At 44.5% G+C, this 24,303-nt stretch overlaps 1 protein-coding gene across 5 annotated transcripts in view; it reads right to left on the bottom strand.

The window, feature by feature from the left end:
* Window positions 1-24,303, bottom strand: part of rufy3 (RUN and FYVE domain containing 3) — a 70,480-nt gene that overhangs the window by 42,166 nt on the left and 4,011 nt on the right. For 2 of the 5 annotated variants that reach the window (XM_078205553.1, XM_078205740.1), the window contains exons 2-5: window positions 4,818-4,991; window positions 4,509-4,626; window positions 3,421-3,522; window positions 1,747-1,870 (exon numbers count right to left, since the gene is read on the bottom strand). In XM_078205553.1, the coding sequence (XP_078061679.1) occupies window positions 1,747-1,870; window positions 3,421-3,522; window positions 4,509-4,626; window positions 4,818-4,991 (518 nt within the window). Of the gene's footprint in view, window positions 1-1,746; window positions 1,871-3,420; window positions 3,523-4,508; window positions 4,627-4,817; window positions 4,992-17,169; window positions 17,801-24,303 lie in introns of those variants that run through there. The other 3 variants (XM_078205802.1, XM_078205614.1, XM_078205675.1) reach the window with 3 other exon arrangements.

The following is a 24,303-nucleotide window of genomic DNA, read 5'->3' as shown; positions in this document are numbered from 1 at the left end:
CACAGTGCTGTTAGGGAGGGAATTCCAGGATTTTGACCCAGCGACAGTGAAGGAACGGCCGATATATTTCCAAGTCAGGATGGCGAGTGACTTGAAAGGGAACTTGCAGGTGGTGGCGTTCCCAGGTATTTGCTGCCCTTGAACGCCTAGGAGATAGAGATCATGGGCTTGGAAGATGCTGTTGAAGGAATCTTGGTGAGTTGCTGCAATGCATCTTATGGATGGTACAATACGGCTGCTACTGTGCGTCGATGATGGAGGGAATGAATGTTTAAGATGGTGGATGGGATGTCAATCAAACAGTCTACATTATCCTCGAGGGTACAGGGCGGCTTGAGTGTTGTTGGAACTGCACCCATCCAGGCAAGTGGACAGTATTCTATTACACTCCTGACTTGTGCCTTGTAGATAGTGGGCAGGCTTTGGGGAGTCAGGGGGTGAGATACTTGCCACAGGATTCCCAGCCTCTGATCCGTTCATGTAGTCACAGTATTTATATGGCTATTCCGGTTCAGTTTCGGCTTAATGGTAACCCTCAGGACATTGATAGAGGTGTTCAGTAAAGAATATTAATGAAGGAAATATAAAACCTTATTTTTACCCCTCCAATCTGACCAAATTTGTGGAGAAATGAGGAGGAGGAAGTGTGACCCATTACTGTAAGTCATTGACACAAAATGTTTTATTACATGGACTAAGTTTACATCAGGAGCTTAAAAAAAGTGATATGGGCGTCACTATTGTCTGCCCCTGGTTACTTGGTTCAACTGAAGTAGTCACATTCTTTAGCAGTTATTTAATTTATTCTAGTTTGGAAACAAATTTAACCAATGCCTTTGTAACAGAAAATGTGGTTAAAGTGGACATTCAACTCCCAATCCATTATATACGTGAGGTAGTACAGGGTAGAAAACGATTCAGGATTTTACACAATGGGCAGTGAAAGTGAAATTCTCTCACAAGCAGCATTGGACACCAGCTCACTTATAATCCAGAGAGATTCTTTGCAGCTAATAGCTACCCGAACAACCAATTTAAAATACTCAGTCAAGCCCATAACCTGGCTCATTTATGCTTGCTCGATGGGCACACATCCTACACAGGGATCCATTCTCTGCAAATATGTTCAAACCGTGCGCCTTTAAATTACCTAGGAGCTTGAGGAACCTGTAGTTCCTCAGGGCTTACTCCATGGTAGCTCCATGGTCAATCATAGGCACCGTTTTCTCCTGATGAGTACAAGATGAGAAACTTTGGCTGCAGGCCCCTCTTTTCAGCAATAATAAGACTTGTGCTAGCCTGGGCTAGTCATATAGAGCACCATCCAAACACAGCACCAGTACTATCTAGAAGGGCAAGGGGCAGCAGATACCTGGGAACACCACCAGCTGGAGGTTCTCCTCCAAGTCACTCACCTCCTGACTTGGAATTATATCGCCGTTCCTTCACTGTTGCTGGGTCAAAATCCTGGAATACCCTAACAGCACTGTTGGTGCACCGACACCACAGGGACTGCAGCGATTCAAGGCGGCAGCTCACCACCACCTTCAAGAGCAACTAGAATTGGCAAAAAATGCTGTCCTAGCCAGCGACATCCATATGTGTATTTAAAGAAATTTAAGGGTTACAAAAAGAGTTATGGAGCTAAAGTGGGTGGAGATAGTCAGGATACAGATCAGAGATGATCTCACTGAATTGGGGAACAGACTGAGGGGACTGAAAGTTCTCCTGTACCCAAGGTCCTACCTGAGTATCTAGATCTTCACCCTTCATACAAAGATTGACATCAATCACATTGAGCCCAACGAGGAGTCCAGCAATCACTGCTCCTTCCTCTTCCATCATCAAAGCATTCGTCTCATAGAATTCACTGGTGAAGAATAGAAGGTCACCACAACAACATGAGAAACAGGTGCAGTCAGCCAATTGGCCCCCTCCAGCCTACAGAGATTCAATGAACTCCTACATCAACTCCACTTTCCCCTCCAATCCCAGCTCCCTTGATTCCCTTAATGTCTGAAAACTTATATCTTTTCAGTCTTGAATATACTCAATGGCCGGAACTCTCTACCCCGGGGCAGCGAATTCTCCAAGATTCACAACCCATCAAGTGGAGAAAACTCTCCTCTCAGTCCAAAACTACCTTCCCCTAAATCCTGACATTGTGAAACTTGGCAGCTTAAAAGGGCAACCGGCCACTATTCCAGCAATGGATTGAAATTTTCCTGATGGAATACAGGCAATGCAGCAGAGGCTGCTTCACAACAGGAGGTGCAAGATGTGAAACATCCGAGGCAGTTTATTACGTTTCCCCGCAGTAAAGCACAATGTTCAGGTCTCCCCGGGCAGAAGGCACGCCCCTGCAGCCACTTTGAGGAGACGGATGTTGCCACTAATGTTGTACCTGCAGCAATGCCAGCTGCTTACCCACTACCATAGGCATTCCCATGCCGACACTTCTACCAGTGACCCCTCAGTAACACCCACAATTCAAAGGACACCAGAGGTCCTGTCCCAGACTGCCTGCTGCTGAAATCCACCCCCCTGCCCCATTGGGCAGATCCCCCAAAGCTGCCTCCAGGAACATTGCACCCGACATCTCTCTGGGAGCACTTCCAGCTTCCTGACCTGGAACTGAGACAGAAGTTATTAGCCAAGGCAGAGAGTTTAAGAGCAGGGAGGCTATGCCACAGCTAGAGTATTGCGTGCAGTTCTGGAATCCACCTTACAGGAGGGATGTGATAGCACTGGAAAGGGTGCAGAGGAGATTTACCAGGATGTTGCCTGGGCTGGAAAGTGTGATATGAAGAGAGATTGGACAGACTGGGGTCGTTTTCCTTGGAGCACAGGAGAGTGAGAGGGGTATAACTGACATATATCAAATTATAAGGGACATGGATAAAGTAGACAGGAAGAAACGTTTCCCCTTGGTGGAGGGATCAATGACTAGGGGGCATAGATTTAAGGTAGGAGGTTCAGAGGGGACAGGAGGAAAAGCTTTTTCACCCACAGGGTGGTGGGAGTCTGGAGCTCACTGCTTGAAAGGGTGGCAGAGACCCTCATAACATTTAAGAAGTGCTTAGATGTGCACTTGCGATGCCAAGGCAGACAAGGCTATGGGCCAAGTGTTGAAAAATGGCGTTAGAATAGTTAAGTGGTTTGTCTTTGACCGGCACTGATGCAGTGGGCCAAAGGGCCTTTTGTTTGTGCTGAAATACCTCTATAATTCTATGTTATGCGGAGACCTCCACCCAATGGGGAAAATCCAGCCCTAAAAATCTTGAGTTAGAAAGCAGCAGTGATTTAAAACAAAACCGGCTCTGGGTGAGATTTTGAAACATTAACGGGAATCCACTTGCTCAATGTGCCTGGAATCATCATAAACCCCGTAAATTGAGCAAGCACTATTAAAACACTAACCTGAGAAGATCCTTCCGATTAATCAAAGCTTTCATGTAATCTGACAGCTTTTTCTGCATCAGAGCCAGACGCAGCCATGCTCTTCCTCTGCCAACTGGGGTCCTACAAAACATTCAAAGACTGACGTTACCATGTGAAAGGTGCTACATAAATGAATAGTAGGAAGATAGTGGTGTAGTGCTAATGTTACTGGACCAGTAAGCCAGAGGCTCAGGCTAAAGCTCTGGGTTCAAATCCCATCAGGGCAGCTGGTGGAATTTAAATCCAATTAATAAATCTGGAATTGAAAAGTTAGTCTCAGCAATCAACTATCATTGATTGCTGTAAAAACACCATCTGGTTCACTAATGTCCTTTAGGGAAAGAAATCTTTCCGTCTTTACCCAGTCTGGCCTACATGCGACTCCAGATCCACAGCAATGTATTGACTCTCAACCGCCTTCTGAATTGGCCTAACAAGCCACTTAGTTCAAGGGCAATTAGGGATGGGTAATAAATGGTGACCTTGCCCACGATGCCCACATCCCAAGAAGGAATACATTTAAAACAATGCTTTAGGAGCAGTTATGGTCAGGGAACTCTATCAAATGTCTCAAGCAATTTGACTAGGGCAACACCTCACTTTAAAAGAACATAATAGGAGTCAGCCACTCAGCCCCTTGAGCCTGGTCCACCACTGAGCAAGTTCTTTGGCGATCTTCAACCTCAACTCCACTATTCACAGCGTCAGGGACCCAGGTTCGATTCCTGGCTTGGGTGACTGTGCAAACTCCACACAGACATTCTTCCTGTGTCTGCGTGGGTTTCCTCCCAGTGCTCCGGTTTCTTCCCACAGTCCAAAGATGTGCAGGTGAATTGGCCGTGCTAAATGCGTGGGTTTATGGGGGGGCTTGGGCAGGAAACTCCTTCTGCACTGTAGAGATTCCATGGTTCTATGACAATATTCCTCAATTTCCTTCTTGTCCAAATTTCCTTATTCTGAGACCATTTCCCAGCCTAGGGAAACATTGTCTCAGCATCTATCCTTTCATTTACATGCTTCAAATACATCACCTCCTATTCTTCAAAACTCCAGAGAAAGATACTCACTTAAGACCTGGAAGGTCCTTGACACTGACGGTAATTTCACCGGCTTCGGGACATAGCTTTTCCACCAACTCCAATGCACCCCAGAATGACTTGTTCTGCCCGAGAAATGTTTTCTTAACTGGTCAAAATAGAACATATAACACTGGAGTAAAGTTCGCATATTTTTAAAGTTCTATCAAATGTAGGCGCACCAAACTGTTTGTGATGAGCCCCAAGTTAAAAATCAAGATCGCTTCAGAAGAACTCTCCACTGACCCCTGCAAAACTACCTATCGAGACATGGGAGATATTGGCCATGGTGTGACTCACCTTTAAGACCATGCTTGAGACAGTGTTCCATTACCACAAAGAACTGTTGGAGAGGAGCATAGTCAGAATCCAGAGATCTTCCCAGGTTTAAAGCAGACTCAATTAGACCCTTTATGCTGAGTTTTGCCATATTCATTAAGTTCAGCCGCTCTATCGCAATGGGATCCTTGGGGTCTGGAAAAGATTAAGATAAATATTTACATCCTGAACACAAAGCAAAACACACCGGTAAATTACATTCAGAAAAGCACAAGGTCATTTGTGAAATATTGCTCATTCAACACATTGATGCCAGTTCCTGGGTGTTTACTCATTATATCTTCCAGATATGTTATAGTCTGACCTCTGTAAGTTCCTTATAATTGTGGAATAGAAAAGCAAGAGGAGTCGTCCACTTGGTCCATTTAAGTGTGTGCTGACACTTTCCAAGAGCAATCCAGTTAGGAACATAGGAATTAGGAGCAGAAGTAGGCAAATTCAGCCCTTTTGAGCCTGGTTTGTCATTCATTCAGATCATGGCTGATCTCTCCCTGGTCTCAAATCCACCTCCCTACCGGTTCCCCATAATCCCTTTTTTATTGGAAGTACATCTATCTCCTCGAAACCTTTCAATGATTCAGACTCCGCCGCGCTATGTGGCAGCGAGTTCCACAAATTCACCATCCTCTGCAAGTAGGAGTTCCTCCTCATCTCAGTTTTAAATCTACCGCCTCTCAGCCCATACCTGTGACCTCTTGTTCTAGATTGCCCCATAAGAGGAAACATTTGGTCTACATTTACTTTATCAATCTCTTAAAATTTTATATACCTCGATCAGATCCCCACTCATCCTTCTAAACTCAGTTAATCCGCTCCTTTCCATATTCCTGCATTCATTTCCTTCTTCACATATTTATCCAATTCCCTTTCAAAAGCTACTGTTGAATTCATATCTGGTACCCTAATCAGGCCGCGCATTCCAAATCCTAACCGCTTGCGCAAAGATTTGTCCTTATGTTGCTGGAGGTCTTTTGCCAATGATCTTGTGTCTTGTCCTCTAGTTACTGACCATTGAAAACAGTAAATAAAGAGAAACCATCATAATCGGTCTTTCATCATACCTTTTGCGATTTGAAACACTTCCCATCAAGTCACCTCTTAACCTGGTCTTGAAGGAGAACACCACAAGCTTCTCCAAACTACCCACAGGACGGAACTTCCTCACCCCTGACAAAACCCAGCTTCTCCACATAACCGGAGTTCCTCAGCCCTGGAACTATTCTTGTAAATTGTTTATCTGCATCCTCTCGAACGCCTTCACAACCTTCCTGAAGTGTGGGGCCCAGAAATGGACTCAACATTCCAAAAAAGTGTTTTACGAAGGTTCACCATAACATCTTGGTTTCTGTAATCTATGCTTGTGTGTATAAAGCCCAGGAGCCAACTCACATTTGAATTAGGAAACCTACTCACCCACTGATGTGTTCCTGCCAAAACTCTTCATTGGAACGGGGGCCAAGTACATTTTGGAGCCTGTCGCCTTGGTTACCAATTTCCAGCAAAAGCAAATGTGTTTTAATTAGGATTAATTTGCCCTCAACAATCAAAACAGAAGCAAAATTTGTGCTCAATGGCCTACACTGGCCCCTGGTCAAGCAACATCTTGATTTTAAAATTCTCATCCTGATTTTCAAATCCTCCCATAGCCTCACTGCTCCCAGCTCTGTAATCTCCTCCAGCTCCAAAACCCTCCTGTGATCTCTGCACTCATCCAATACAGGCCTCTTACATATTCCCAATTTCCATCGCTCCACCTTCAGCTGCCTGGGCCCCAAGCTCTGGAATTCCCTCCTTAAACATCTCCGCTTCTCTCTTCTCCTTTAAGACTCTCTGTAAAACCGATCCCTGACCAAGCTTTCGATCACCTTACACTGACGTACTGTCAAAGTTTGTTTAATGGTGCTCCAGTGAAGCACCTCGAAATGCTTCACTGATTTGAAGATGCTATGCAAATACAAGTTGCTGTTGTTTCAGGTCAAAACAATCTTCTAAACGTGTTAATCCCTGCTCAGAGCCACAGGTTTTCCAGATGCAAACAACATCACTAAAAAAATTACATCTTGCTGTAATCTGTCCCAGCTTCAGTTTAACATCCACCACATTTCTCCCTCTCAAGTTCTGACGAAGGGTCATCCAGACTTGAAACATTAGCTCTCTCTCTCTCCACAGATGCTGCCAGACTTGCTGAGTTTTTCCAGCATTCTCCGTTCCCGTTTCAGATTCCAGCATCCGCAGTGTTTTGATTACTTCATTAAAAAGATTGCCTGGTCAGTATCATATTGCTGTTTGTGAAAACTTACTGCCACATTTCCTACTTTACAACAGTTGCTACATGCCATTGTTGGCATTAATTGGAAAGCATTTTGGGACATTCCCAGGGTGTGAAAAGCGCTATACAAATACAACTCTTTCTTTTACTCCAATTTAGTGCAACTTAAGTCAACACAGCTGCATTGTATCTCGCACTCCACTGTATTAATTTTGTGGCTCTGATTTACTTCAGTTCCCAGCTATGAGTCTGCTTGGTCACAATGCTTTACTCCATTGTCTACAGAACCAAAGTTTTAAGCTTTATCACTTGGCCTCAAACCCCACAGGATAATCACTGTCCCATCAGAAGACAGCCATTTTGCCATCTTAAACCATTCACTCCCTCCAACACCACCACACCATGACAGCAGCAGTGTACTATCTACAAGATGCAATACTGTGATTTACCAAGGCTCCTTTGACAACACCTTCCAAACCCTCAAAGCATGGGAATACCACCCCCACCTGAAGTTCCCCTCCAAGTCACTCACCATCCTGACTTGGAAATATATCGCTGTTCCTTCACAATCGCTGGGTCAAAATCCTGGAACTCCCTCCCTAACAGCACTGTGGGAGTACCTACACCACATGGGCTGCAGCGGTTCAAGAAGGCAGCTCACCAGCACCTTCACTGGGTAATTAGGGATAGGCAATAAATGCTGGCCTAGCCAGATGTCCACCTCCAGATAATTAATAATTTAAAATACATGTAGATTTCTGTAAATCTTTGGCTTCACGTTTTATGCACAGGTTTTAGATGTTGTATCAATGCCACAAGATATTTTTATTCCCTGAAAAATGTAAAAAGGCAAGCATACAAACACATATACCGTTGAATTAGCATGCCGGAGTTATCATAGAAACACAGAGTGCAGGTGGTGGTCACTCGGCCATTGTGTCTATACCAGCTCTTCGAAAGAGCCATCTGATAGTCACTCCCCGTGCTTCCTTGCTCTTCCCCCACAGATCTGAAATTTTAATCTTCCCTCCCAGTATTTATCGAATTCCCTTTTGAAAGCTCCTACTGAATCTGCTTCCCTTTCCGACAGCACTTTCCTGAACGCAACAATTCACCGTGTAAAAATATTTATCCTCAGTCCCCCTCTGGTTCCGTTATCAGTTACCTGAAATCTGTCTCCCTCAGGGGGACAGTATATAGTTTCTCCTTATTTAGATAATCACAACTCAATTATGATTAAATCTCAGCTCCAAATAATGGGTTTTAAAACCTCAGATTATTTGAATCAATTTTATACAACCATTCTGTAATTTTTAAATCCAAAGCTATTGGAAGCATAAGTGCTCTGGTAAGTTCCAAGTCTGCTAACATCCGGTGTTCCTAAGAGACTGTTGCTATGGTAATAAGTATTTCTTTCAAAGTTCTAATTAATAGTTGTTTGGTAATACAAAACTTGAGTATTCCTGAAAAAAAAAGACATACTATCGAAGGTTTTTGTCTTGCACTCTTCTTGTGCAGTACAAATTGTTGTTCCCTTTACTGTTGGTAATCTTACGACTTATCCTGATGAGTGCAAAATGAAAAACTTTGACAGCATGTCTTTTTTTTCAGGAATATGTATTAATTTATCAGAAAAGAATTTAGAGCACCAACAACTTGCATTTATGCAACATCTTCAATGGCTTGTGGTGAAAACAGCCAGGGATTTCCTAGTCCAGTTCCTGCACCGTAACATCAATCAGTATCTGTTCAGAAGAGACTGATCCAGACTGTCACACATCATTTTATTCCTTTCTCCCTCATGTTTATTCAGCTTACCCTTAAATGCATTCCGACTATTCACCTCAACCACTCTCTGTGAAGGAGATCTTGTGGCACAGTGGGTAGTGCCCCAATCTCTGAGCCAGATGCACCGGCTTCACGTCCCACTCCAAGACTTAACGGCCGAGGAGGCGAGTTAATAATGAGGCAAAACAAGTTGGGAATCAACCTGAAAAATCCTTCCAACGCGTTCCAATGGTTGGTGGCAAGAGCTGGAGAAACTCCTGGTCAGCCACGCTTGATGTGGAGTGGCGCCAATCAAGCTATAAACCCCTGGCAACAGACTAATGACTCGTTCATGGAAAAAGAGAAAAGTTTGCCTCTTGCGCCCCGAGCGAAAAGACAAACAACAACAACCACTCCCCGAGGTAGCAAGTTTCACATTCTCATTACTGTCTGGGTAAAAACGTTTCTCCCAAATTCTCTGTTGGATTTATTAGTGACTATCTAGTTTTCCACAAAACTGGCTTTGTTTTGTCAAAGATTGATTTTAATTTTGGTTTGTTCTGTGCTCTCGTGAAGGTAAACGCAGGCCCATAACCTCCTCAGAGTGGCAATCAGCGGCAGATTGTCACTCCTTAGCCACTTACCCACACTGGAAAGCGCCCGTCTTGCCCGACCTTGCTGACTCAGGCCAGGTGAGACAGGGACAGAGAAGCAGGTCAGTGGCTCCAGTAGTGAAGTACAAAAGGGGCAGAGTGAAGGAGGGCATGTCCATTTTTACAGCATTCACTGCCATAAAGCAGGAGAGTTTAAAGGGACCACTGAAAGGGAGAAGGTGAGTTTTAAGATAGGTGATTGGGATGTGGAAGTTCAGATATTGTTGGTTGGGGATGCCGGATCAAGGGGGAACTCAGTGTGTGTGTGTGTGTGTGTGTGTGTGTGTAGGGTGGGGGGGGGTGTGTCCAATGTGGGGCTCAGTCTGGTGTTCAAAATAGTTACTCTGAAGTTAGACTTTTTTTTTCCTTCTAACTCTGAGTAACTGAGGGCAAAACTGGCAGAACCATCCAGAGTTAGTAATTTAAATCGCTTTGACCAACGGGTTCCCAGTCCAGCTGTCCAGGGGAAGTTAGCACTTGTGGACAATTGCCGGGTAAACCCTTACCTGGGAACTTCCGAGGGGGATTCCCCAGCATCCCCCCCAATTTGACCCTGGGAAGCCAGGAAATTATGGCCCATAACTGGTTTCAGTACAAGCTTCCCTATTAAACACAAAACTGTCTAACATTACGAGCCCAAGTAGCGTGTTACTAACAAAGCTACGGGACATTAAATACAACAGTTGGTAGTTTGTGCAACAGGTGATGGTCTATGTTTAGATGTGGTTTAATCAGCATGGTTTTCCCCACAATAACTGTTATCTCAAACTAAAAAAAAAGTGTTAATTTTACAACTAGTGAAAGCAAAAACAAGAAGTGCAAAAAGGTTGAAAATCTGCCAAGCATAACTTCACAAGCAGCCTTTGATGAAAGAGGCTTCGCATTTTAGATACAGAAACATATATTGCACATATTAAAATATGAAGTCGACACAAACCACGAAGATCAAACTGCTGCTCGCACAACATCTGTTAAGCACTCAAAACAGATTCTGGTACATCGCTGTGTGTGTCTTACACTGAGCAGTTATGGTCTCCGTATTACTAAGAATGACATAGAGGCACTGGAGAAAATACAACAAAAGTTTACATGGACGAGAGCAAGTTCTACCCATCAGGAAGGATTGAACAGGCAAAGGCTCTGTTCTCTAAAAAAGGCAAGGTTGAGGGGTGACCCGATAAGGTAGACGTAGAGATGGCTTCACTTGTGGGGGAGGCCAAAGCTATAGCTCATAAATATCAGGTAGTCATGAATAAAGCTGAAAGGGTAGAAAGAGAGATACTATTTCCTCTGGTGGGGGGGACTCGAGAACATGAGGGCAGAACCTTAAAATTAGAGCGAGGCCATTCAGGGGTCTGGGAGTACAGGAGCTGAGGGACCTGGGTATAAATGTGCAAAGTCATTGATGGTGGCAGGACAAGTTGAGGGCACGGTTAACAAAGCTCACAGTATCTTTAGTTTTATTAACAGGGGCACAGAGTTAAAGAGCAAGGAGGTTATGTTGAATTTGTATAAGTCACTGGTTTGATGTCAGTTGAAATATGGTCTCAGTTCTGGGCACACTTTAGGAAGGGAGGTGAAGGCATTAGAGAGAGTGTGTGGAAAGGATTCACGAGAATGAAAAGGACGTGCAGGGTTACAGGGAGAAGGCGGGAGAACGGCACTAGGCGAGTTACTCATTCGGAGAGCCAGTGCAGACACGATGAGCCTATTGGCCACTTTCTGTGCTGTAACAATTCTGTGATGCCAGGAAGCACTTCCTCACAGAGAGAAGTGACAATCCGAAACACTCTCCCCAAAAAGTGGCCTGGGATTAACAACATTTCATATTGATAAATTTTTGTTGTCCAAGGAAACAAGGGGGTTAGATTGAGCCAAGATGCAGATCAGCCATGATCTAACTGAGTAGAAGAAACAGACAAGAGGGACTGAATGACCTCCTCCTGTCCCATGGATTGATCCGTTTCTGCACTGTAACGTCAATTAAGTTAGAACTCTTCAGTGCGATTTTACATTCTTTTCAAGATTATGTTAACACCACTTGCATTTACATAGTGCCATTATTGTATTGTACTAAAAACCTCCCCAGTCGTTTCACAGGAGCAGTATCAAACACCGAGACTCAGAAGGAGATCTTAGGACAGATGACCAAAAGCTTGGTCAAATAATGTTTTAAAATGGCTCTTAAAAAGGAGAGCAACGTAGAGAGGCCTCCAGGGAGGGAATTCCAGAGCTAGGGGCCCAAGCACCTGAAGGAACGCCGCCAATGGTGGAGCAATGGAAATCAGGGATGCTGAAGAGGCCAGAATTAGGGAGACATGATCTTGGTGGAGGTTGCAGAGACAGGGGGCCATGATTACCCATCAACTGTGTATTTGTGATCTCTGTAAATGGCTGTACATCAGTGATGTCAACACAAGATTGGGGAATGTGGCAATGGCTGAAGCCCCAGCACACAATGTACAAGAGCCGATAAACAATCCTGTTACCCACCTTCAGCCTCCTCAAGCATCTGATCCACCCAAACTGTTAAATCCTCCCAAGAGTCTTTGCAAAGAGCAGCAAAAAGGTAAAAAGAAAAAAAGGACAAAATGTCATGCAAATAAAAGCACCACCAAAAGAAAAACTGTTTTCTTTTTTTAAATTTTTAGGGAAAAATAAAAGAGGGAAACTGCAAAGGTTATACAATAAGACTGGCAATGTTTGTGACGCGATGGCTCAGGTAGAACACAAATAGATCTGATGGGTCAAGTGGCCCATTTGTGAGTGTTGTGCATCATATTGCAGGAACAGAGAGTTCCCACTCTAACTCAGCACACCGCCCGAGCACTTTCAACCGTTAGAGAAAGGGTCAAAACCGGTTCCAGCGTAATCGACTATGTACAGGAAATAGAAGCCATTGTATATACGCAGCTCCATCACACCCAGAAGTACATGATGCAACGGTGGAATTGGAAAATAATACCACTCTCCAATGTTGGATTTGTATCTGTGCCCTTGGAAACAGATGCAAGGTACGACTATAACATTTAGAGTCACTCACTATCAACTCGACAAGTGCTGGGCTTTGAAGCAGTGTGGTTCAAGGCAGTTTAATCACAACTCCTACACTCTCAATTATCTTGCTTCAATGAGAGATTTCTTTTTCAACCTCAACTCCAGCTCCTTTGGGAAAGGGTGAAGGAATATCAACACCACTCCAGTCCTAAGAAGTATTTACTTGTCTTGATCCAGGTTCACCATGAGGTGTTGAGAACACATGCAGAGAGAAAATGATCTCTCCGACCAGAACTGAAAGAAAAGATGTGGAATTTTACCCCTCCCCTGGGGGATTAAGTTAGATGACTGACAAATATATGAATAGGATGGGAATAGAGGGATATGATCCCCAGAAGGGTCGGAGGTTTTAGTTCAGTCGGGCAGCATGGTCGGTGCAGGCTTGGAGGGCCGAAGGGCCTGTTCCTGTGCTGTAATTTTCTTTGTTCTATGACATGGTGGTGGCACCACGTCTATCACCTACTGACCTCTGCAGGGCAGCTTGGGAAGTCAGAACAAGGACCGAACCCACGACCTTGGTGATACCAGCACCACACCCAGCGGCAGGATATCTGCCCACTGCCCTGGAGCCAACTGGGGCCCTTAAATGGCCCTACCTCCTCCACTGCTTCTTTTTTTTGATGTGGAGATGCCAGCGTTGGACTGGGGTAAACACAGTAAGAAGTCTAACAACACCAGGTTAAAGTCCAACAGGTTTATGTGGTAGCAAAAGCCACCAAACTTTGCTACCAAATAAACCTGTTGGACTTTAACCTGGTGTTGTTAAACTTCTTACTCTTTTTTTTGGTCAGGGATTGACTACAGTACCAGCAATGGCCACCACTCCCAAGGGTGCTGTTGGGGACTGGAGAGCTGTCAGCCCTCTGACTGTCATGTCTCCAAGAGCTGAGAGCCATTCTCCAACATGGGGACAGAAACCACAACCTCAGGGGGCTAACAGCCCAAACGACTGTAAAATACGGTTGAGGCTTCCCAGCTCCGTGGAAGCAAGCTTGCCCCCAACTTTTCAGCTGAGGGGTGGGGGGGTCACCGTCCCTGCAAAGGATTCCCCCTCCTCCAATACTCTCCACCTCCGTGACGCTGACTCCTACATGTGTTGGTAACCTTGCCACAGCTCATTCACCTCTCGCACATTCACAATTTCCATCATTCCACCATCGATGGTTGCGCCTTCAGCTACCTGTCTGCTAAGCTCTGAAATTCCTTCCCTAAACCTCTCCACATCTCTCCTCCCTCAAGGCATTCTTTTAAAAACATATCTCTTTGACCAAGCTTTTGATCACTGATCTTCATAGCTCATGTGACTGTGTCAAATTCTGTTGGTTAACGTTCCTGTGAAGCACCCTTGAGGCACGTGTTAAAGGTGCTATATAAATGCAAGCTGTTGTTGGAAAGTCACCAAATAAGAAGTGGGAATTCTAATTTATATTCCCCACCGCCACTGCTCTTTAAATCAGGAACACAACAATGGGGGCCTCTTTTGTCAAGAAGCTTTTTAAAAACTAGAAATCCTGGAATGTGGAAAAAGTGTAAGTTCTATGTATTTCAAATGTAAGTATCAATGGCTGCATTAGCATGTGTGTGCGTGTGCATGTGCATGCACACGTGTGTGGAACATGGGGGCAGATCTTTAAGGGATGATGTCAGGAAGGACTCTTCATACAAAGTGGAGAAATGGAGGGAATCTGGAACTCTCCCCCAAAAGCCGCAAGACTGGGAGAAAAACTGAAAAATTCAGAACCAAGATTGACCGATTTTTGTTGGGGTGTGGGAATGAAGTGTAACAGAACCACAATGGTTAATTGGAGTTAAGAAACGGATTAGCCATGATCTAATTTAGCGGAGGAAGGGACCCAATGGCCTCTTCCTGTTCCGATGATACTTTCATTTTTCAAAATTGAAAATCCAATACCAAATACTTGGAAGAATAATCTCAATTTGCAGTGCGCTTGCATACAGATTAGACAGTGTGCAGCTAAAGCCAAATATTGATCCGAAACCATCAACTGAATTAGTTCAGTGTTAAATGATCATAAACCTCTCTGTGACAACATTAAGGTGATGTAGTGCTGAGGGAGAAGGGCAGTGATTAAAGAAAGGTCCAAACTCCAATAGGCACATTCTAAAATACCATGAAAGTATCATAGAATCCCTACAGTGCAGAAGGAGGCCATTCGGCCCATCGAGTCTGCACCGAACACAATCCCACCCAGGCCCTATCCCCATAACCCCATGCATGTACCCTAGCTATTCCCCTAACACTAAGGGGAAATTTAGCATGGCCAATCCACCTAACCCGCATATCTTTGGACTGTGGGAGGAAACCAGAGCACCCAGAGGAAACCCACGCAGACACGGGGAGAACATGCAAACTCCGCACAGACAATGACCCAAGCCAGGAATCGAACCTGGATCCCTGGCGCTGTGAGGCAGCAGTGCTAACCACCGTGCCCCATTTTGATGCCGCCTTTGATTTTACATCAACTGGAAAGACAATGAAACACCTTTACATCCCAGTCTTCCTCAGATTCACACCTGAAAGGCACTTGAAGTAGTTAAAAGAAAATGATCAAGCTTTGTTCCAGCTTACACTGGGATATTTTACTGTTTGAAAAGAATTATCTGCAGGAGAGGAGGGAGGAATTGAAACACAAAGCCTGGCAGGAAAAACCATGATACTAAAATCAAGCAGTAACTGCCACGAAGCCGCTCAAAGCTGCAGTAAAAGATAATCCAGATTATCTGTTTGGCTGGCCCTGGGCTGTAGTAAATGTTGCCACTGATTTCACAATCACACAGCAAGGATGAGGCCATTTGGCCCATTGAGCCGGTGCTGCTTCTTTGAAGAGTTAGCCAATGAGACCCACTCTCCCTGCTCCTAGCCTAGGCACAGCCCTGCAGAATATTTATCCAATTCCCTTCTTCCACTGTCCTTTCACAGATTTCCATAAATCTGTGGCCTCTGGTTCCTGACACTTACCAGTGGAAACAGTTTCTCTCCATCTACTCTTGTCCAAACCACTGATGATTTTGAACGCATCTATTATATCACCCCTAAACCTTCTCTAAGGAGCACAGTCCCAGGTTCTCCTGACTCTCCACATTAACTGGAACTATTCTAGTAAATCTCCGCCACACCCTCGCGAAGGCATTGACATCCTTCCTAAAGTGCGGTACCCGGAATGGGCTCTCTAATTTGTACTTTATAAAGAATCCTTGCTTTTGCAGTCTACGCTATTCTTTATAAAGTCCAGAATCCTGGGGTTTTTTTTGAGTTTTTAAAAAGCTCTTTAACTTTAAAGATTTTTGTACATAAACCTTCAGGTCTCCAATTCCTGTACCCTTTAAAACTGTTCCATTTAGTTTATATTGCCTCTCCCCATTCTTCCTCACAACTTGTCTGCTGCAAATCACCATCTTAACCTTGGATATACCACTGTTAAAATGATTACAGAACCTTAATAAGCATAACTGCTCACAGACTCACTTGCCTCTTGAAAATAATAAAGTCTCAAGTCGGAAGCATATCTTTGAAAGAAAATGAATTTCAGCTAGAAACGCAAATCAAATCAGTGTTTCTGAGCCTAAAACCTTTGTTATACAATAAAGCTTTCAGTCCATCCCGAACCTCTCAGCTTCAATCTGTGGAAACCCTGCATCTGTGCCAGAGTTATGGAGGTGAAAGAGTTAATGCTGGCGATGAGGAGATATCCAGACTAAACAAGATGATCAAAAACCTGACTCAAGCAATGAGCAAGTGCATCGCTCTGCCCTGCCCCTCCCCCTCCCAATACAGACAGCAGTGAAAATATATGTCTTTTGTATTGTGCAGTACAACTGATGCAGTTCAAGGGTCAAGCATCAGGAATGGGGGGGGGGGGGGGGGAATGTTTGTGAAGAGAGGGAGGCAGGAAAGGCAGCAATAGAGGACAGTCATCGCACCACCGGGACCACGGATCAGCACATTCTTTCCAAGATGGCCTTCCTGATTTGCTTTGAATAGGAAGTTTGACAGGCTGTGCACTGGCTAACGTTCCTCCTGACATCAACTGGGCTTTGTGTCGCTGCATAGTTTCTGACGTTGCAATTTTTAATATCGCTTTCATTAAAACAACCCTTTGTAGATCGGAAAGGATAGTTACATCAGCTCACTGCATCTCTACACAGGAAGGCTAGCCGCAAAAATCAAGATGCTTTTTAATGCAAACTGATGAAGGGAAGGGTACATATAAAAGCTGCGCCAATTACTAAATTAAAAACTATCCAGCACATAAAACAATATGCCCATATTGAAAGCCAATTTGGAAAGAGATGATTTAGATTTACAATTGACTTTAAAATTTAAAGCAGTGTGACACAGCAGAAATTTGTAGATTTTGTCTGTGTGCGCACTGTCAACATTTAAACAGGAAAAACAATGGGCAGGGTTTTAGAATCATAAAGAGATCTTCAATAATGACATTATTCACTATCCAACGCAGCTGCCGTGGTTACAAGGATGGGAGGTGGAGGGGAAAGAATGAAGTATAGGAAAGAGCAGCTTGTAGCGCCTGAACATTACCGTTACCTTCATGGGTGGGTTCTGGGTCAGGTGTAAGAGAGATGTCATTCAGTTCCCGCAGACAGAGCCACTCTCCATCAACGGAGACGCGAAAGTTACACAGGTAGATGGTTTCTCTGGCAGCCTGGGTGATCTTGTCTGTGGTGGGGGTTGGAGCATCACTCTGGGGAGTCAGGTCAGACATGATGACTCAGCTGGCAGCAAGCAAGAGGGAGAAAAAAAATCCTGCAGCAAAAAAAAGGGCTAGCTTCGCAGGACAAGAATCACAGCGCAGACAGAGGGAGAGAGAAGGATGCTTTGTACTGAGACTGCAGTCGCCACTCAGAGACAGCCTCAAGAGCAAGGGTAGGTTAGTGTGACCAGAAAGGCTGTTCACCCTTTCTGCCCTCTCTCTCCGACCCTTTGGGATAGCAAGACAGGCAAATCAAACCCTTCTGCAAATCCGCAATGTTACCCAGCTCCAGATCTCCACTGAAAGGTGTCTGGCTGTTAAAGGCTCCGAGATGCTCTGCGGCTGCGTAAACGGATTTCTCAGCTAACCCTCGATTCAGGCAGCACCATTCTCAATAATAAAAGAGGAGATCAGTTCTCTGCGCAGTTTGGGTGTAGACCAAAATGGCTGGCTAAATGCAACCCTGTAGTGAAAATTCAGCATCACATGACGTCGATCCTATATGCATAAACAATTCCTGACACAGCTCTGGGATGCTGCAACAGACAGTACAATTGGTGCTCACTGCCTCCCGGTTCCATCCCCTCAGCTCAGCCCCAATTAACCACACTCATTTCCAATCAGGCAAAACGCAACGCACACCGTCATCAGACACCTCAAGTCGAGCACAAACACTCTCTGCCTGATGCAGTCCCCACAATAAAAAAAATGATGCAACGGATGATTTAAAGCAAAATTATATCACATGACATTATCCTTGTATTTTTTTTAAAAATCACTAACCTGGGTATAAAGGCATAACTTCAAAGTTTGCAAATATGAAAATCGGAAATGCAGTAACTTGAGGGATAGAATGTGTTCAGAAGGATATTGTGTGAAACGAGCAGAGATATAGCAAATGGAATTTTATCCAGAGAATTGTGAAATAATTCATTTTGCGAGGCAGAATGAGAGGCAATATAAACCAAATTTAAATGTCGGGGGTGGGAGCACACACACAAATCATTAAGGGCGACAGGACAAGTTCAGAAAATGTTTTTTAAACAAAAGTGCCTCTATAGAGACATTGAATTAATACAAATGCAATGCAAGCAACATATTGCTAATTCTTTACCATACACTGACTATAGGCCTCTGTGTGAAAGATGTCAAGGCCTTGAAGGGAGTACAGTGGGTAGTTACTCAAATAGCAGCAATGATGAGGGACTTCAGTTAATGTGGGGAGACTGGAGAAGCTGGGATTGTTCTCCTCAAGAGCACAGAAGGTTAAGGGGAGAGTTAATGAAAGTGCTCAAAATTAGTATGAGTTTTAATCGTGTAAATAAAGAGAAACTGGCAGGAGGAGAGCCAGTAACCAGACAAGTGAGATTGAAGGTAGTTGGCTGGAATGGAGAAAGACAAATGATTTCCTCAGTCAGTTGTTGTGATCTGAAAGGGTTGGTGAAATTCAATAGTAACTTCTTCAAAAGGAAATGAGATAAATATTTGAAGGTAAAAATTTGCAAGCAATAGGAAAGAGCAGGAGCTAGTAGAGGCACCAGGGGTTGAATGGCCTTCTTCTCTGCTGCAAGACACCCCAATACAATTTACACAACACAGCCGTCAGAAAAACAGGAGGAGGCCATTCAGCCCTGACAGGATCATCACTAGTTGGTGTTTTAACCCCATAAACCTTCATTCCGTAACCCTCAAAACCCTTGTTTAGCAAAAGTCTGGCAACAGATTTTAAATTAATTTGTTAGCATCGACTGCTCCAGGATCTACCAATCTGTCAAAATGTTGCAGTTAATTCTAAGATACTGATTTATCTGTATAATTATGTATGGGTCTGTTACATTCTTCCTCTAAGGGACATCACACCCAATATTCCCTCCAAGCTGCATGGCCACGTTCCAGCTCATGAATTATTATTCACGGGGGCTGCGCATTAAAAGGAGAGAAGTATGTTGGTCACATCCCAGCAGAGTAGATCATAGAATCCCTACAGTGCAGAAAGAGGCCATTCAGCCCATCGAGTCTGTACTGACCACAATCCCACCCAGGCCCTATCCCCATAACCCCGCATATTTACCCTGCTAATTCCCCTGACACTAGGGTCAATTTAGCATGGCCAATCAACCTAGCCTGCACATCTTTGGATGATTGTTTCATTAAGATAGAAGGGAGATTGAGACAAACTGGCTATATCTTTCAAAGAGCCAGCGCCAGACTCGATGGGTCAAATGGCCTCCTGCTGTGTGGTATCATTCTGCACGAGGGAATGAATAAGCAGCAAAAGAAAAACTTCTGTCAACCCAAAAGCTATCCATCGCAGATCGTTGAGTGCAGGAAGTAATTAATCAGAGTCTTAAGGACAGTACAAACTCCCATCTTGAATTTCCCACCCAACTTTCAGGGCTTGTATCTGAAGCACCGACTGACATACGAGTCAGTGGGAAGCACTCTCATCTAAAGAGGGAGATGGTTGTGGGTTCACACCCCACTCCAGGGATCAGAGTAAAAAGTGGCACAGCGGTTAGCACTGCTGCCTCACAGCGCCAGGGACCTGGATTCGATTCCTGGCTTGGGTCACTGTCTGTGCGGAGTCTGCACGTTCTCCCCATGTCTGCGTGGGTTTCCTCCAACAGTCTGAAAGACATGCTGGGTAGGCACATTGACCCGAACAGGCGCCGGAGTGTGGCGACTAGGGGAATTTCACAGTAACTTCATTGCAGTGTTAATGTAAGCCTACTTGTGACTAATAAACAAACTTCAAAACTTGAAAAATTTAGACTGCGTCCCAGTTCTGTAACTGAAGGAACAAGCAATGGCAAAGGTGCCATCTTTCAATAGGAGACCTTAGGCTGCCCACTTAGGTGGATGTGAAAGACAGTGTAGCATTTCAAAGAGCAAGGCTATGCCTCCTGGGTTCCTTGAGGCAATATTTACCCCTCAAATCATAATTGAAACAGATCAGGTCATTATTTTATTGCTGCTCATGGGATCTTGCTGTGCACAAATTGGTTGATATGTTTCCTAAATTACAATACCTCAAAACTGGGCTGAAAAGGGCTCCCTGTTGTTGTGAAGGAAACTTTATAATTCAACTTTTTTCCTTCTCAAGATTTCTCTCGGAGATTAACGTCTCTAGATTTTCCTGTTTTTCAAGTCTGCTGAATTCTGTGTTTTGACTGTTGCCCTTATTCTCTAATTTACTGTCATGCCTTTTCCTGGCATGTTCATGATAAAAAAAGTGACAGAACTTTAAAGTCATTTCTAAGATGTGGACATCGCAGGTAGATATAGCCCCAGTGCTGTTAGGGAGGGTGCTCCAGGATTTTGACCCAGCGACAGTGAAGAAACAGCTGTGATATTTCCAAGTCAAGATGGTGTGTGACTCTTGGAGGGGAATTTACAGGTGGTGGCGTTCCCATTTGACTGTTGCCCTGTGCTTCTGGATGGCAGAGGTCACGGGTTTGGAAGGTGCTGTCGAAGGAACCTTGGGGAGTTACTATAGTGCATCTTGTAGATCGTACACACGGCTGCCACTGTGCGTCAATGGTGGAGGAGTGAATGTTTAAGGTGGCGGATATCAAATGGGCTGATTTGTCCTGGGAACGTCTGGTGTTGAAGCCACACTCGTACTGATGACTCATTCTCTCGGAGTTGCCACGCCCCTGGCCAAGCTGTTCCAGTACAGCTACAATGCTGGCATCTACCCAACAATATGGAAAATTGCCTAGGTGTATCCTGCCCATAAAAAGCAGGACAATCCAACCTGGCCAATTACCACCTCATCAGTTTACTCTTCAGCATAGAAGGGGGGGAGTCGACAGTGTTATCAATTATTCAGTAACAGCCTGCTTGTTGATGCTCAGTATGAGTTCTGCCAGGGCCACTCAGCCAGTGAACTCATTAGAGCCTTAATCCAAACATGGACAAAAGAGCTGAACTCCTGTGAGGCGAGAGTGACAGCCCTTGACATCACGGCCGCATCTGACCGAGTGTGGCATCAAGGAGCAAAACTGGAGTCAATCAGAATTGGGGGATAAACTCGCCATTGGCTGACATCATACCTGGCACAAAGGAAGATGGTTGTGGGAGTTAATCATCTCAGTCCTAAGACATCACTGCACAAGTTACTCAGGGTTAGTCTTCTCGGCCCAACCTGCTGCTTCGTCAATGACTTTCCCTCCAACATAAGGTCAGAAGTGGGGATGTTCACTGATGACTGCACAATGTTCAGCACGATTTGTGACTCCTCAGATACTGAAGCAGTTCATGTCCAAATGCAGAAAGACCTGGACAATAACCAGGCTTGGGCTGATAAGTGGTGAGGAACATTCGCACCACACAACTGCCAGGCAATGATCATAAACAAGAAAATTCTCCTTGACACTCAATGGCATTACCATTGCTGACTTCCCCCACTATCAACATCCTTGAGTTTACTATTGACCAGAAACTGAACCGGGCTAGCCATATAAATAGAGTGGCTATGAGAGCAGGTTAGGGGCTAAACATTCTGCAGCGGGTAACTCATCTCCTGGCTCCTCAAAGTCTGTCCATCTACAAGGCACAAATCAGGAGTGTAATGGAATACTCCCACTTGTCTGGATGGGTGCAGCTCCAACACCACTCAAAAAGCTCAACACCATCCAAGACTAAACTGTGATTGGCACCACATCCATCAACTTAAATATTCACTCCCTCCACCACCAATTCAGAGTGGCAGCCGTGTGTACCATCTACAAGATGCACTACAGCAAGTTGTCAAGGTTCCTTCAACAACACTTTCCAAACCCATGACATTGACAACCCAGAAAGTCAAGGGCAGCAGATGAATGGGAACATCAACACTTGCAAATTCCCCTCCCAACTACACATGATTCGGAGTTGTACCACATCGCTGTTCCTTCACTGTCGCTAGGTCAAAGTTTTGGAACTGCCTCCCTAACAGCACTGTGGGTGTACCTACACCGCATGGACTGCAGAGGTTAAGGAAGACAGCTCACCACCATCTTCTCAAGGGCAATTAGAGATGGGCAATAAATGTTGGTCTAGCCAGTGATGCCCACATCCTGTAAATGCCAAGTGGTTGGCGAGCCAACTGGTTGGTCAAGGTGGTCACCACGGAGAACGCACCAGGGAACTACTGTCCTCAAGCTTCTGATGCCTCACCTTTTAATTAAACAAAAGTGTGGGTTCAGTTGCCTTGACCAGAGTCGGCTTGCCAACCAATCAGCACTTTTTTCCCTCATGTGGTATAACTTGTTGCTCCCTTTGAAATTTGGTATTCTTGCATCTGTCCAGATGAGTGCAAGTTGAAAAAGTTTGACAATGTGTCTTTTTTGTTTAGCAATAGTGTACAATGTATTCCACTTAACTGCCTGTGAAATATCAAATAGCTTTTTTGGTGATTATATCTCATATCTTTTTGTTTCTTGTAGCTCATCCTTCCTCCTCACTTTTTATCTCTCTCTTCACACTTTAGCGCACTCGTGCTTCTTCCTCACACTACATACGTTATATTGTACAAAGGATTCCTGTTATGATAAAACATAACATCTGACTCACAATAAAGTATAAAAGGCCATAAGCGTGTCCAGATAATATTCATCCCTCAGTAAAGGTCACTGAAACCGATTATCTTGTCATAATCACAACCACTGGGATCAGGTTGTGCACAAAGTAGCTGTCATGTTTTCTACATCATAACAAGGCAAGTGGAGATTACTCCTTTACACAACTGACTGGTGCCTTGTAGCTGGTGGACAGGCTTTTGGGAATCAGGAACTGAATTACTCACCGCAGAATTCCCACCTTTCTTTCTGAGAGTCGGTACAGACTCAATGGGCCAAATGGCCTCTTTCTACACTGCAGGGATTCAATGGTAAATTTCACCATCTGCCAAGGTGGGATTTGAACCCGGGCCCCACAAGTATTACCCTGGGTCTCTGGATTACCAGTCAGCGACAATACCACTATGCCACTGCCTCCCAGAGGCTCAGAGGTAGAGACAGTACCCACTGCGACACAAGACCTCCTTCTCCCTTAACCAAAACCTCCCCCCCAAAAATCAAGATCAGCCGCTCATTTCACCGACAGTCTGTGGGATCTTGCTGTGTGCAAACGGGTTGCCACATTTCCTTACACAACAATTACTCAAGTTAGGTTGAGAGTATTTTACAACACCTTGGGGAAAGAAAGCCATTTGTGTGATCTTTATTAACGCTGAATATTCCAGCTTTATGTTTGTAACCTTATTTCCAGAATTATTAATCAATAACGGTACATTGTAAAATATTCCAATAGCACCAGTGTAAAAACAGGACAAGGCACTTGCAGATTTGCTTCCGATAATACCAATCCCCATCATACACTGTTATTCACAGAACAAAACTGTAAAGATTACTGACCCAAATTGCAGAGTTACAGGATACGGCAACCCTAATCACTCAAAGCAACATCACAGGACATCTGACACTCATTCTCATGTGCAGCAAGGGGCCACTTTTTGCAAAATCCATACCATGCTGTGGCTGCAAAATCACGACCAGAGTCTCTCTCTTACTCCCATGTCCCAATGGCCAGGTTTCAACCCATTTCACTTGCTCCTGTCCAAACTTACCTCACTCCCACTGAGATATCATTAAACAAATTATAATTAAAAATTGCACTTTCCATTCTACTCAAAACAAACAACCAGACGAAAGTCAGGAAAATGGTGCTAATTCTTTGCCATTACTGAAGCCATTAATTACAAAGATTCTCTTTATAACGTACATTAAGCACACTGGCTGTGTTGAGAATGTGTTTGGGATGAGGGAGCGCCACACTGTCGGAGGGGTCAGCACCAAGGGAGCGCCGCACTGGCGGAGGAGCAGGCATTCATTAATAATCCAATAATAGGGCAGATGTTTCCATTTAGGAGGGGCTCCCCCAAAACAGTGGGAGTCTAGTCCAGAACTAAAGGCCATAAATATAAG

Source organism: Mustelus asterias, chromosome 1, assembly GCF_964213995.1.
Source record: "Mustelus asterias chromosome 1, sMusAst1.hap1.1, whole genome shotgun sequence".
NCBI classification, from domain to species: domain Eukaryota; kingdom Metazoa; phylum Chordata; class Chondrichthyes; order Carcharhiniformes; family Triakidae; genus Mustelus; species Mustelus asterias.
Note: the sequence above shows the minus strand (reverse complement) of the source record. Positions and strands in the feature narration are given on the sequence as shown.